This window comes from Achroia grisella, unplaced genomic scaffold (assembly GCF_030625045.1).
Source record: "Achroia grisella isolate CSIRO2021 unplaced genomic scaffold, CSIRO_AGI_Agris_v1 utg413, whole genome shotgun sequence".
In the NCBI taxonomy this organism is placed as follows: Eukaryota; Metazoa; Arthropoda; class Insecta; order Lepidoptera; family Pyralidae; genus Achroia; species Achroia grisella.
Genome location: NW_026712846.1, coordinates 1456030 through 1470570, shown reverse-complemented (window position 1 = coordinate 1470570; position 14541 = coordinate 1456030). Strand labels below are relative to the sequence as shown.

Genomic DNA, 14541 nt, shown 5'->3' with positions numbered 1-14541 from the left:
TTTTGTGTTAATTTAAATGCTATACATCAGAACTAGATCTGTATATGTATAATATAAATTAAAATAATTATATATTAACATTTATATTATATATAAACACAGAAATCAATAATTTCTAACTTAGTCTCAATTTCATTTTTATCACAATTTGCAGTTTGTTTTCGAAGAAGTCTATTTACTATGAACAAATCCATTTGATTCTGATCATTCATATGTCATTATTTTAGTCTAAAATCATCCTTAGGATATTGTGTCTAGGTCTAATATCCTTTAGAAGCTATTACACGTGATTAATTAATTTTCTATGATACCGTATGTCCTGATTCTGCTGATACCACCATCAGGCGCCATTGTGACCTTAATATGTGTTATAACATCGGACTCACAGTCAAACCAGTGTTCTACATGTGCTGACATCTGAAAAGAATAATAACAGATATAAGCAACTTAGTCGAAACATCTAGTCAGGTAAATATGTACATGTACATACATATAATAAATAGCCCAGGACAATTAACATAGCGTCATCTAGTTCCACGGTAACTAGAGCTTGTGTTATGGGTACTAGACAACTGATATAAATACTTAGATTTTTTTGTAAATACACATACATAAAAAATACGCAGACCGATACAAACAACGATATTCTTCATGAGTACCAATATCACTATTAATTATAATATAACTGTTTGTTGCGAAGAATCGAATCCGCGATCCATCGGAAGTAAAGCGGTGTGCTAAACCACCGAGGTCATCATACCTTTATTTACCATAAAATCTTTAATGTAAGACCTGGTTAACAATATAAATAATGGATATTAAACACGTAAGTTAAAAAATAACATAAGTTAAACAATATATTCATGATTGTGATTTAAGATACGGCAAGTAACATTTATAGACTGCTGTTGTAGTAAATATTACATCAAGATCAGTAAACATTTCGCCGAGCTGGTTCGAGTTTAACTTAGCAACTTTAAAGCAGCCAAATCTCTCAAAATCAACTATAATATTGACTTGCTTAACTGGCTAATACCCGTGACTTTATCTGCTTTCTTGAGATAAAATACAGCCTTTGTAATAGAATTAACTTCAAAAGACAAAGACAAAGAGAACGTTGAAATATTAAAAAACAAATCGATAAATACACTATCGCATTTATAATATTAGCCTTTATATATGAAATTTGGACCAGTTGTAGACAGGTTGCGATGTAACAGATAGACTCAGTATGGGTATGTTATGCGGAAGAAGGAGCATGTCTTAGAGATGGTGAATTAAACACAAACGTGAATAGATAGAAAGACTCGACTCGACGAGCAAAAAAAAGGAGCTCTGAAATGTCGGCTCATACGAATAAGTGAAAGAAGATGATACTGCGTCGACCCCAAATAATGGGATAAAGATAAGGCGATTATGATGTCAGTATATATGCAATTATTTATTAGAGTAACCTATAGAAATTTCTTTACATTTGAACAAAATGAACAAATTTTTAAATCAAGCAACAATAAATACTGACAGCAGATTTCTATAAGAAATAACAGAAAGCAACTGAGGCATAGCCGATCCTTCAGTAATAATAAATCAACTGCCTTAAGCTATTAATAAACACACAAAGTTATAAGGCTATTTGATTTAGATGTAAATCGGTAAACTAAATTGGACGTGACGTCGTAACAAATCAATATAAAGCCGGTTGTTTTAAGACATTCATTTTTAACAAACAAATCATTTGGACATTCTTTTCCTTTAGCTAAAATTTTCTAGGAAAGTTGAGTCGACGTCTTCTTAATAAAATGTTAGTGATTTAACGGTCCATCTGGTATGAATTCAACGCGTAGACATTTCGATAGAGAAAAATGAAGGGTTACTTTTTACTGTTTAAATCTAAGAAGTTTCTGGTAAAAGCTAATAAAAAATTAAATACGTTACAGAAATGACTATCTTTATTTTTATATGTATACCTATAATTTCAATTAACTTATGAACATTACTTATTGAAGAGATTTTGTATTTCATAATTGAAATAGGAAGGGATATTTATTGACTATACCAATTAAAATCACGAATGTGTAAGGTAACCGATATCACAATATAAGCTAAAATTGATATTGTGGTCATTCGTTGCAGGTCTTGTGTATTAAAATATCATACAACGTAGCCCATGAAACTTTACTCCCATATCTTAACTTTTAATCAATACATAACTTGTCCGTGTTATCGTGGAAGAAGTAAGTAAAAAGCGATTTGTAAGCAGATAGCACTGTACAGAACTTCTCTATCAAGATTTGAAAGTGTTCAGAATGTTCTATTTAGTTCACTAATTTCAAATTATATTTAATAACTTTATATATCTAACAAAATTCTAGCTGAGGGAGGTTAGTAATAGTTGTTCTCAAACTAATACCAATATCATAATTAATACAAAAATCAATTGCTGTATTGGGTTTAAAGTACGAGTATACTAATAATAACTTTTACAAAACTCGATATATGTAGATGTATTAATTTAAGTAATAATGCAGGTAAGATAATTGCAAGTGCATTGTCAGCCTTTTAGGGAGTAAGCTCTTTTCATTCATCTAGATGATCAGGATGGTATTTTAGTTTCTGACGGGTAGTACGGTGGTGAAAGTCAGCAGCTGGTATCAATCGGAATAATTCCTCAGAACATATAGGTTACCACTTACCATCAGGTGGCTAGACAGTTCACCATTTTAATTACTTAAAAATTATATACACAATATATATATCTACTAGTTGGTACAGTTATATATCTAATTTTACCTTTTTAGGCTTCAAGATACTCTGCCACGTTTTGTTCAACATCGGATACTGGTCCGCTCCACTACCAAGATGTGCACCTTCTATCGTCACAGAGTCAGGAAAATTGCCTTTGAAATGCGCAGTGTCAATACATATCTTCTTTATTCTGCCCGTGAAGCCCAATTTAAAGATTGCCCATTCTTGACCTTAAAAAGAAACACGTGGATTTAAAAATAAAATTAAGAATAATGCATAATATACAACGTTTTAAAAAGGTTGAACAAACTGTAATTATATTGATGACTAATTTTTATTGATTGTTTTTATTTTTTTAAATGTGTCCGTCCAGCTAATGATGGTTGTACTACATGTAGATGCTAATAACTTTCTCTCGCGGATCTGTTTGCGTAAAATTTGTGGGTATACAGCTGAAACTAAAGTCAGCTAAGCTTGGCTTGTCCAAGCCAAGTCAGAAGCGCAGAAGCTTCATAGTATGTTCACAGGCATCTTAGAGCAAAAATTTCGCATCTGCATCTCAGTCTGCATCCATACTCATATTATGGGTGACTGTTTGTTTGTTACTTTGTCATCGTTAAACGGCTAAACCTATATTAGTGAAATTTTGTGTGAAAATAAATTGTAACACGATATTGGATATAATAATAAGAAATAATATAGGTGACTTATGTAGGTCATAAGTCACCGAATGTCCTTATTATTGCTATCCCTACTATTCAGGACAAATAAAAACAGACGACGTCGCTGGTAAAAGCTAGTTAGTTATATGTAAGGAATTACCTGGTACTTTTAAGGTTCCGTCCTCATTCGCTTCTATTATGTTCGGTCTGTCTAATCTCCTAGCTGTCTCCCATCCATCTGACATGATTAGACTTTTACATGGCTTTATCATATTCTTAGGGTGGCCGTAGTGTGCATTTGAATATCCTGAAAAAAAGTCATACTTTAATTCCAATCCACATTTAATATTTAATACTAAAATATTTAAAAACTGCAATTCTTAGAATATTTGGGGTCGGCGTAATATGCTTTTCTCTTCCATTTATTTCTGTTCGCAGTCATCTTATTAAATATAACATTTTTTGTTCTAAGAAATAGTGATTTACTATTAACCCTCCGATTATAAAGGTTTTAATGTAAAATAAATACAAAAAATTAAATATTCAATTGAATTCTTCAATATTATCTTTGTTAGGTCATGTGTGTCTTTGCCAAATCGGAATAATAATTAATAAGCTATCACTACTACCCTACAATACATTACTGTATATGTTATATTATCAATCAAATTATTTAAGACAATTACTGTATATGTTATATTATCAATCAAATTATTTAAGATAATGATTTTGAGCACAAACATTTGTATTCATGAGTATGATTGTTTGTATCGGTCTGGGTGTTTTCTATGTATAATATGTATGTATTTACAAAAAAAAAATATGTATATGTATCAGTTATCTAGTACCCATAAAACAAGCTTTAACTAGCTTAACTTGGGTCTAGATGGCGCTGTGTGAATTGTCCTGAAATTATTATTATTAATGATATGGTTTATAGTCAGATATAGACTACAAAATTTATTGAAAATAACAAATTTCAGTCTACTTGTTCTATGATGGAAAATACCATTCGAATATCTTCACAGAAATTACTATAAGTCTAGGATCCTACATCATTATATATAGTTACATTTAATTATACTATACTAGTCTAATTAAACTACAGTGCCTAGTTATTTTCCATGTCATTAGGTATGTATTTTCCTATCTACATAGATTAGATTAACACAAGTTAGTCATTTTAATAATAGTTGAGTCTTGACTAATATAAAGCTAACTCTGACTCTTTTTCCGCTTCTTCACACAGATACATACAAACACACAGATACAAACAATCTTACTCGTAAATACAAATGTTGGTATAATGTCTGAATTGAACTCCCTGACCATCGCAAACAAGACGGTATACCAAACCGCTGTACCACCGAGGCCGTCAAACATTATATCAAATTCAAATTCAAAATATCTTTATTCATGTAGGTCTGTTACAGACTCTTATGATATGTCACATCTACCGTCAGTTCGGAATGATTTCGAGATGAGAAGAACTGACAAGAAACTCATCATATTTGATATTATATTTACTACTCGTATTATTAATTAGCATACAATAATAAGATTATTAATATGTAAAATTACATCAGTAATATTCTAAAATAAATAAATAAACATTATAATCCGCACTCACCTTGGCATGTGCCTCCATTCAGCAATGATATTAGGTCTATAATTTCACCCTCCCGTGGGGGTTCTGGTTTCGCCTCCCCAAACACCCTCAGCCTCGCTATACCACCATCAGGGTACATGTTCAAACGAATATGTGTCCATGCCTCATCGCTCACCACCTAAATATAATTTAGTGTTGTAATATATCTATTATTATTTAAAATTAAACATAAATGTAAGAGACAAGCCTCTACTTATTCCTTCATACGTGATATTGTGTTTAATTATATTTTAACAAATTAACAGCGCTTAATTATTTAATAATGATAAACGTTATTCATTTCACTTTTAATGTAAATAAATAATGTTTATAATAGTCAGTCAGTATTCAAATGTAATATTAAGTAATCAGTACATTTAAATAGAGGTTCAGTAATCCACTAACTAGTAGGTACTACTTTTAATTATTACAGAAAATAAATTATATTCCTATCAAATAATTAAAAAACTAAATGTAACACAATCTAAATTTACTATAAACGATTACTTAGCCCTAGAACTATAATTTAATGACAAAAAAAATGCATTTATTTATTTAGTACTATAGAATTCTACGTGAATTCATTTCGTTACCTTCTGGTAGTTGAGACGGGTATCCTCGTAGCCGGGTAGCAAAACCGTAGAAGGCACTATCTCCTCCCATTTTTCAGATTTCAGTAGTTTAATCTGTTGTAAATCCCAGTCGCTACAAGCGGAACCCATTTCCGAGAATCGTTCTGGGATCAATGCTTCTTCTGTAATAGAAAATTTAATCAAATACCTACTCGGCTAGCATTTTATGTTAGTTATAAATGTATATAGTGTAATGTATATAGGTTGGTAAGAATAATATTAATATAAAATATTAGACGATCATAAAATGTCCTACATGAATAAATTATTTTTGATTTGTTTTGATATAATCATGTATTGATTTTAATAACTCATGAAAGTGTATGAAGTATAGTGAGTAAGATAGAAAATCTACCTATGTACACACATTGTAAGGTATTAAATAACTGGAATATAAATAGATAATATAATATACATTATTTAATTAAATATGAAAATAAACTATTGTACTAGCTATAATTAACGATGTATGTAAATATGAAAACATTTATACCAACATACCTTCTGGGGTTAAACAGGCAGCCTGAATTGAATATTTCGGTGTGAAATTTCCAGTGAAAAATGCGGTATCAACCAACAAACCTGAAAATAACAGTGTAAAATAAAATATACACATAGCTATATAGCATATAATAATGGAGTATTACGAATTTTCAATTAATTGATAATTCAAAACTTTTATTTTTATTTTAGTTAATAATTAAAAACTTGTAGTACATAAATGGGTATTGTTATTATTATTTATAGACATAATTTAAGTCAAATGTTCATTTTTTTAGTTATGCATAGTGTGTATTTATTACTATACTATACTATTACTAGGGCTATTTATTATTATTATTAAAAAAAGCATCATTAATAATAATAAATTACTACGAAATAGATGCTGAGTCAAGTATATATTTCGTAGTAATTTATTGTCCTCCGAATATCTCATCTGCGATAACAGGCATGATAATATAGGTACCTCTGATAACACACTTCGTAGCCAATTTAAGGATGCACCAGTCATGACCAGCGACACGTTTCCTACGGGTTTCCCATCCGTCCATCCATTTTCCATATTCTGTAAATTTTTCTGCTACGAATACAGGCTCGGCATCCGATATCATATTTTCACATGGTGCAAAAAAATCATCTGTGGCAAAAGCTACGGAACCACCGGCCTGCAAAAAATAAAAAAACGATTTATTAGTATCAAGATGTTGTATTGTTTGTATTATAAAAAGGATATTTTTTTTAGAATTATTAAATTAAAAAAATATTTAATCGAATTCATTTATCATTATTTATAACAATACTTAATTAATTTTACACTAATGGTATATACATTTTCCTTACTCATTTCAATATAAAATACAGTACTATAACAATAATATTAAGCATATGGTATACGTAAAATAATTATATATCAATTATAAAATTTAATTTATAATTAATTATGTGTATTTAAATTTATAAATATTTAAAGAAAAATCTTAAGTTCTTTGTCTTCCTCAATAGACGCAACGAGTTTAAAAGATTTTTGTAAAATTCATTATTCTACAGATATATAATGATTCGTTTATTATAATATATTATATAATTAATGTAAAAAATATAAACTTTGTTGCAGATAAGTAAATATTAAATTTGTTCCTTTGCATCGTTTTATTAAACTCAACTAAAAAAATTAAAACAAAGTTCCCGCGTAAACTTACACCAACACTCGCAAATTCCCCCAACTCAGTAAACGCGGGCGTTTTGTCGATCATATTGTTGTAAATGTACAAAAAACTAAATAATAGATGCTTCCAGCTTTATTTACAATCAAACACTGTTCTGAGTTTGACTTGTGCTCCTTTTATATTATATTGTGCGCAGATAACAACAAGAATGGTAACAGACATACCTACTGCGACTGCGATTCATGTTCATTTGTTGATATGGAAATTTTGAGAACTTGTATACAATTTGCGATAAATTTTACATTTGCAATACAATAGTTTATTGTAAAGAAATTCGCGAATGGTCTTGTCAATATATATATGAATATTATATATATATATATTTATATTTATATTTGGAAAATTATTCAAACGTGGTAATTATATTCAGTCAGTCAAAAAATATACGTAATATCCCAACTTCAAAATGAAATAAATAAAAATAAATGGATAAATATTTTTAATAGAGTAGGTTATTTTTATATATCTTTTACATTATGTGATATCTCCCACTTTTGAACCAATTATGATGCATCTTTCTTTATATTGTGATATCAGATTTAATCTAGTCTATAATGTTGGTTTTGTAACAATAATTTTATAACAATTTTTACTTTTTTATTAGGAAAATCGCCTTTAATTGTTTATTTGTCTTTTTGTGAAACTAATATACCTAATACATAATCATATATTTTTTATGTAGGTACTTAATTGATTGTTACATATAAATAAATCTACTTTATTATTATATTATGTTCCCAGTTTGAAATATAATATGTGTAAACAGAATAATTTTGATATTTTTATAAAAGGTCATCATAAAAACCAAGACTTATCAGGAACCTAGCTAAATTTAATTCGCAATAAATACGCAATACTGTTATATAATAAAGTAGCAGTTTAAATACGATATCTGTTGTTCCCGAAATTACGACATAAAAGCAACAACTATTCAAAACTGAATATTTCTATCCTCAAATTATTGTCAATTGAAAAATCTAAGAGATAGTCTAGTAGTCAAGTCAAAACAACCTTCAATATTCAATAAAAAAATTGTGGTTAATCCCTGTTTTGTGAATTAATGGGCTATCTGACCTGACTTCTTTCTCATATTTTACAGGTACCCCGAAAGCCGTTTAGTGCAAGTGTGAACACCATTTTATCACCTTCAATTAAAAAAAGTAAAGACAAATGTCTTTATAACTATCTTTATAACTATATATTCCCTATAGAGAAATACAGATAAAAAAGAATATTGATTCAATCGTATTAAATCGAATGAATTGGCTACTTTCAATCATCTATAAATAAAACTATTCTAAGATCTGTTTAAACACAGATTGGTTTCGCTTCATTGAGCGTGTAAATTGGAAGAAGTCTTAATACAGTTTGGCCGTGACAAAAAATATATATATAAGTGCAGATAAGTACTTTATTTTGATAAAATTACGGTCTAGTGGCATTCACATTGCGAAGGTCGTGAATGAGAGTTACGTCTAAATAACTATCGTCGAATATTCTTTGTGCTCTCATTACTTTTATGTTGTTAGTATAATTATGGGTGGTAGCAAAGAGGCTTACACTGATAGCTCATGTTTAAAAGGTGCTAGGATGAAAGTTCAATCAATATAATAAATAATATTCCTGCCAATTCACATGGCGCTCAAGCTAAGCAAATCTTCACCCAGACCTATACAGACAATCATACTCATGAATACAAATGTTTGCACCCCGCGAGGACTCAAAGTCGCGACTACCGTACGTAGAGGAGGAGTATGCTGTACCGCTAAACAACCGAAGCCGTGAAATTAAAAGAAAAGTATAAATTACTCACCATATCATATTAATTAAGAATTAACTACTAATGAATTAACCTTAACCCTTTCCTCATCAAATACAACTACATGTGTATTATTACGAATAACCAATTCATGGTAGTATATTATACATACAAAACATCCAGTACATTTACTGCTATTTCTTCCATGGAACTCTTTACAGAGAAATTATTTAATTCACCATCTGTTTCTTTCTTATCCTATTTACTTGGGGTCGGCGTAATATGTTTTTCTCTTCCATTCATCCCTTGTTATTTACTCCCTTTTTTATCATATCATCTTTCACACAGTCCATCCATCGCTTTTTCAGTCTTCTTCTGTCTGTCTGTCTTATAACCATCCACATTAATATGTAACACCTTCTTCAAAATATTATCTTCATTCCTACGCATTATATGCTCATACCACGACAGACGTTCTTCAACCTCTCCAACAGCGCCGCAACTTTCGTACTTCTTCTTTATCTAGTCCATTCTTGTCACATCACACGTCCATCTCAACATTCGTATTTCAGTTACATGTAGTCGTCTTTCATCCGTCGCCTTTACCGCCAGCACACTAATCCATACAAGACAGCAGGCCGGATCATGGTCTTGTAAATTTTCCCCTTAAGTTTAGGGGGTCACACGTCGTCGCCGTAACCTGCTGCCACTTCATTCATCTTGCATTAATTCTATGCTTTATGGTTCGGTCTAATTCATAATTGCTTTGGAGTGAGTGCTAGATACTAGAAATTAATTAATTAATCAATGCTAAGTTTATCATGTTCTGTTTAGTAGTAGTCGTGAAGCTCATTTTTCATAGTCAGCCTCCAATATTTGCCATTGCTCCGTATGTGTGTGGAAATTAATAATGTTAAAATTACTCCCGGGAAATAGTTGATTTTTCTAGAATTTTCTTAATACGAGTACGGAGAACGGAAATCGAACTAAAAGTACGTAAATAAATAGAAGAAGAAATGAAATCTTATGTATTATAAGATTTTTATATACCTACTGTCAAGTTATACGAGTATACCTACATCTCATGATAATCACTTTTGTTCTCCTTAGCCTTATAATACTGAAATGTTTTATCTCAAATCAATATTATAATTGTGTCAATGTCGTAAACTTCTAATGTAACATGGAACTAAATAAATAGAATAGCAACATTTTTTCATTTTATGTCTGTTAGTAAGTTCAAAGCTTTGAGATTAAATCTAATTAATTTGTATTCTGAAATTTTGATAAAAATATTTACGCGATAGAATGTTTGTATTTGTTTTAAAATTTTATTGGTTTTTTTTATGGATGATAATGGAATAATGCACCAGCCTGCACTAAAGATTTGCGCTATCGGGGCAGGATAATTCAATAGGAAATTGCGTGGTGAAAGCCAACCTGACATAGTACAGTGCTAGAAAAGGTTTTATTAGTACACATTTCTAACAATCCCTTTCCCTAGTTTTTTTATTGTAGATACGGTAACTACTTCATTTAAAATTTTTGTTTGTTACTATTTTTTTAATAATTTTATGATCTTTTTATTTATAAATATGATTGTTTTTTTTATTTCTGGGTATTTTCGTATATATATATTATGTATCTATTTACAAACAAATAATATATAAGTATTTAAACCAGTTGTCTAGTACCAATAATACAAGCTCTGCTTACCATGAGACTAGATGGCGCTTGTTAATTGTCCAGGGTTATTTATTATTATTATTTATTATTTTATCTAATTGGTTCGTCTTTGGGATACCACTAATCACATGTGTACAAATAGACATAGTATTTATGGAGCCAAGCAACAGCGACTAATTATATTGATCACTTAACTCAATGTTTACCAATTTGAACTCCAATTAAAATACACATAACAAGCGTTCGACAAAATACAAAGCTCATTGTGGGGAGATGGCGAACAATCCACGTGAATGGTATTTTATTCAACAAACCCCTCAATATGTACACTAATTAATACTGGCAACAACAAAATGCAGGTTTCACAAAGTTTGTGCCTTACTATTAAAAGCATCAATGAAATTTAATTTCGCTTAAGGAATTACTGGTTTTGTTTAAAGAAGCAATTGTTCTCATCTTTAATTAGAGGTAATTTACATCAAGTCTATTCTTATACTTTATTATATCCGTGAGTTCGTTTGCTTTTTTGAGTTCAAGGATATTCTATGTCCACCCACATAATACAAACTATATTCACGCGAAATTTCATCAGTATTCGTTCAGCTGTTTTGTCATGTAAAGTTATTATTCAGGTTATTACATAACATTTACACATTACATAGTAAATTGAGGTTGCTTGTTTCCTACTAGAATACTACTGCTTCATCTCATAGACCTAAATACTTATAGAGTTTAGGTCACGCGTTTGAATCTGTTTGGCAACAAAAATAAGTGATTCACCATATTATCAGAACTTGTATATTTTGTATTATATTCTATCTATATGTGCTCTATTCCATATAATCATATTTTCTATTCTATATCTGCGACTAACTACTACTAGTAACTTGATCGCAGATTCAGAATGACGGACAAAATATTCTTGTGCTCTGTATTTTATTAATGACCTTATGTTATTTTAAACAATGACACAACAAATAAAATTTTATTCATATTACGAAACTTTATGTGATAACCTATAAGATTATATAATATTCTGATTCTTTATTTTCTGTATCTATACTTTAGTTTACCACGTTTTTACTCGCCTGTAATAATTTAGTTTATCTTCATTATGGACTTTATTATATTACTTGCTTCTCAGAAAACCTCTACGGTTTCTTCCGCACCATTCCGACCTTGTTATCACGTAAACACACGACACTGTCCTCCTCAGTAAAGATGACGACCCCATCCGTACTGTACTCATACAGTCGTCGTCGCCTCGTGGCAGTCTCACTGTAATGAGGATCGAAATTTTGTCGCTTATGTTCAAACTGCTATGTACGCTTTCTTCAAGTTTTGCGCGCTGCTTTTCTTTCGATAGTTGTGGATTCGATTCCTCATCCGATAGCCATTAAAAAGTCTGATAAACACATTTTTTGTAATTGCATATATGCAGTTACAAAAAAAAAATAAGTATTTCTGTCAATTATCTACTACATATGCCTACAACCACAAGCTCAACTTGGCTTGTAACTAAAAGTCATTGTTTGAATTTGAATTGTCTTAAGTTATTATTTATATTTTTGTACTTTTATTTCTATATCTTTATTGCACTTAATAGTAAATATTATCACTTATCTGCCCTTTTATATTAAATCTGGGTGAGTATTATTTTATCTCATTAAATATTATTCCAATAAATATCTATTGTTGTGTTTAGATACCAAATACAATACGGTAATGTTCACGAGCGATACGCCTGACCATCTCATATTGGATGTAGGGTCGGATCTCGGAGCAAAAAACCGGTTTGTACGACTCAAGATAAGACACCTACGACCTATTTGACTTGATACCGTCTTATAGATATATGTATTACATACCTACATACAATCCATAGTATATAAACATACATGTTTATATACTATGGATTGTATGTAGGTATGGATAATGGTGAAATTCCACTGCTGATAATTTATGACTGTGTATATACAAATATTCATTCATGAAATATTTTATGTATAAACAAGAGAGACGTTTTTTGTCGACTAACATAGTGCCCATCTCGGCTTCGCAACAAAGTGTAATATATATATTATTAATATCTCAGGACAATTGACACAGCGCCATCTAGTCCAAATCTAAGCAGAGCTTACGTTCTGGATACTAGACAATATATTATGATTATAAACATATTTTTTTTTTGTAAATAATACATAATACACATATAAGACAACGGAAGCGATACAAACAATCATAGTCATGAATACGTGTTTGTACAGTACGAGGAATTGAACCCGTGATCATTGGTAGTAAAGCGGTATGCTAAAATGCTAGAACACCGAGGCCATTAATATTATTTATACCAATAAAATTACAATATAATGGTGAAAACTGTATTAAAATCCGTTGCTGGTTTCGAAGTGAGAAACAAGCATACGAAAACAGCAACTTGTTCTATACTACATATTTATATATAATTTTTGTTTGTGTATAATATTATAAAAAACATCTAAATACTACTATATTCAAAAATCTGTTGTCATAGAATGTTTTGTATTGTCGTATATCTATTGCGTTGTATATTGTGGCTGCGTCGGTAGATCTAAATATCAGCAAAAGTACATTTTATTCTTTTTGTTATAGTTAATCTTTCCAGAATGAAGAAGTGCTTGAGAGGAATAAAGAAAAGAGACAGATCATAGATATTATTGAGAATAGGCGAGGAAAAATGTTGGAGTACTTGATACGACACGACGAACTAATTAACAACATTATTGAAGAAGAAATAGATGGAAAGAGAGGAGGGGGAAGACCAAGACACAGCTATATCAAGCAAGTTAAAGGAAAAGTTGGAGTCGTGTCGTATCGACAGCTAAAAGGACTGATAGAAGATCGTGGAAGGTGGCGGGAGCTCCACCGACAAAAGCACAGCTCTTAAATTATGAAGGAATGAATGAATGTTATAATTAATGTAAATATACTTATATTACGCGACGTTTGCTAATTATGCGCATATGATATAAATTTGTAGGGATATTTATATACTATAATATATATTTGCAAATAAATATTATAATATTATTTACAAAGCCAACAACTTATCTCTGCACAACTCATTATTGACTAGTAGAAAATGCCACTAGGTCTTAAGTCCGCTATATGTGTATTTTGACTTATGTATAAATATGTGCATTAAAATTATTTTAAATAAAATTGTTTTTTATAATGGAAAATTCACATAAAACTAGAGGGGTTTAATATAGTGGTTGCGAAATACATACAATAATATTATTTTATCTGTACCTATAGTATATTTCAAACGGAGGTATCGAATACGCTTGATAACTAAGATCTTTGAGTAAATAAGGAGAAATTTGAAATGACAATTTGAGAAATCATTGGTAATCAACGTCTATGTGATAGACTCGACCCATTGGCTTTGCGGCGAGATATTGCATCTCTGTGCATTTTCTACAGCATATATCACGGGGATTGTTCTGTTAGTTCGGATTAATACAACAGCTGCTGATATATCATCACCGTACATCACATCCACCATAAACTGAAATACCATCCTGATCATCTGGACGAATGTTAGCGGTCTTCCACATTTTCGGTTATATATGAAACTTTTTAAAATCGATAAACCACATTGTGGAATCACCTTCCAGCAATGGTATTTCTGAACCAATAC

The 14541-nt window shown here is 30.4% G+C and overlaps 1 protein-coding gene across 1 annotated transcript; it reads right to left on the bottom strand.

Moving 5' to 3' along the window:
• Positions 1-270: 270 nt before the first annotated feature.
• LOC131844764 (allantoicase-like) lies at positions 271-7489 on the bottom strand. Its single transcript, XM_059193724.1, is given in 8 exon segments — positions 271-417; positions 2791-2975; positions 3568-3714; positions 5038-5194; positions 5649-5809; positions 6189-6269; positions 6655-6853; positions 7388-7489. Coding segments are annotated over 8 exon segments (1131 nt in total). The 5' UTR covers positions 7442-7489.
• Positions 7490-14541: the final 7052 nt, after the last annotated feature.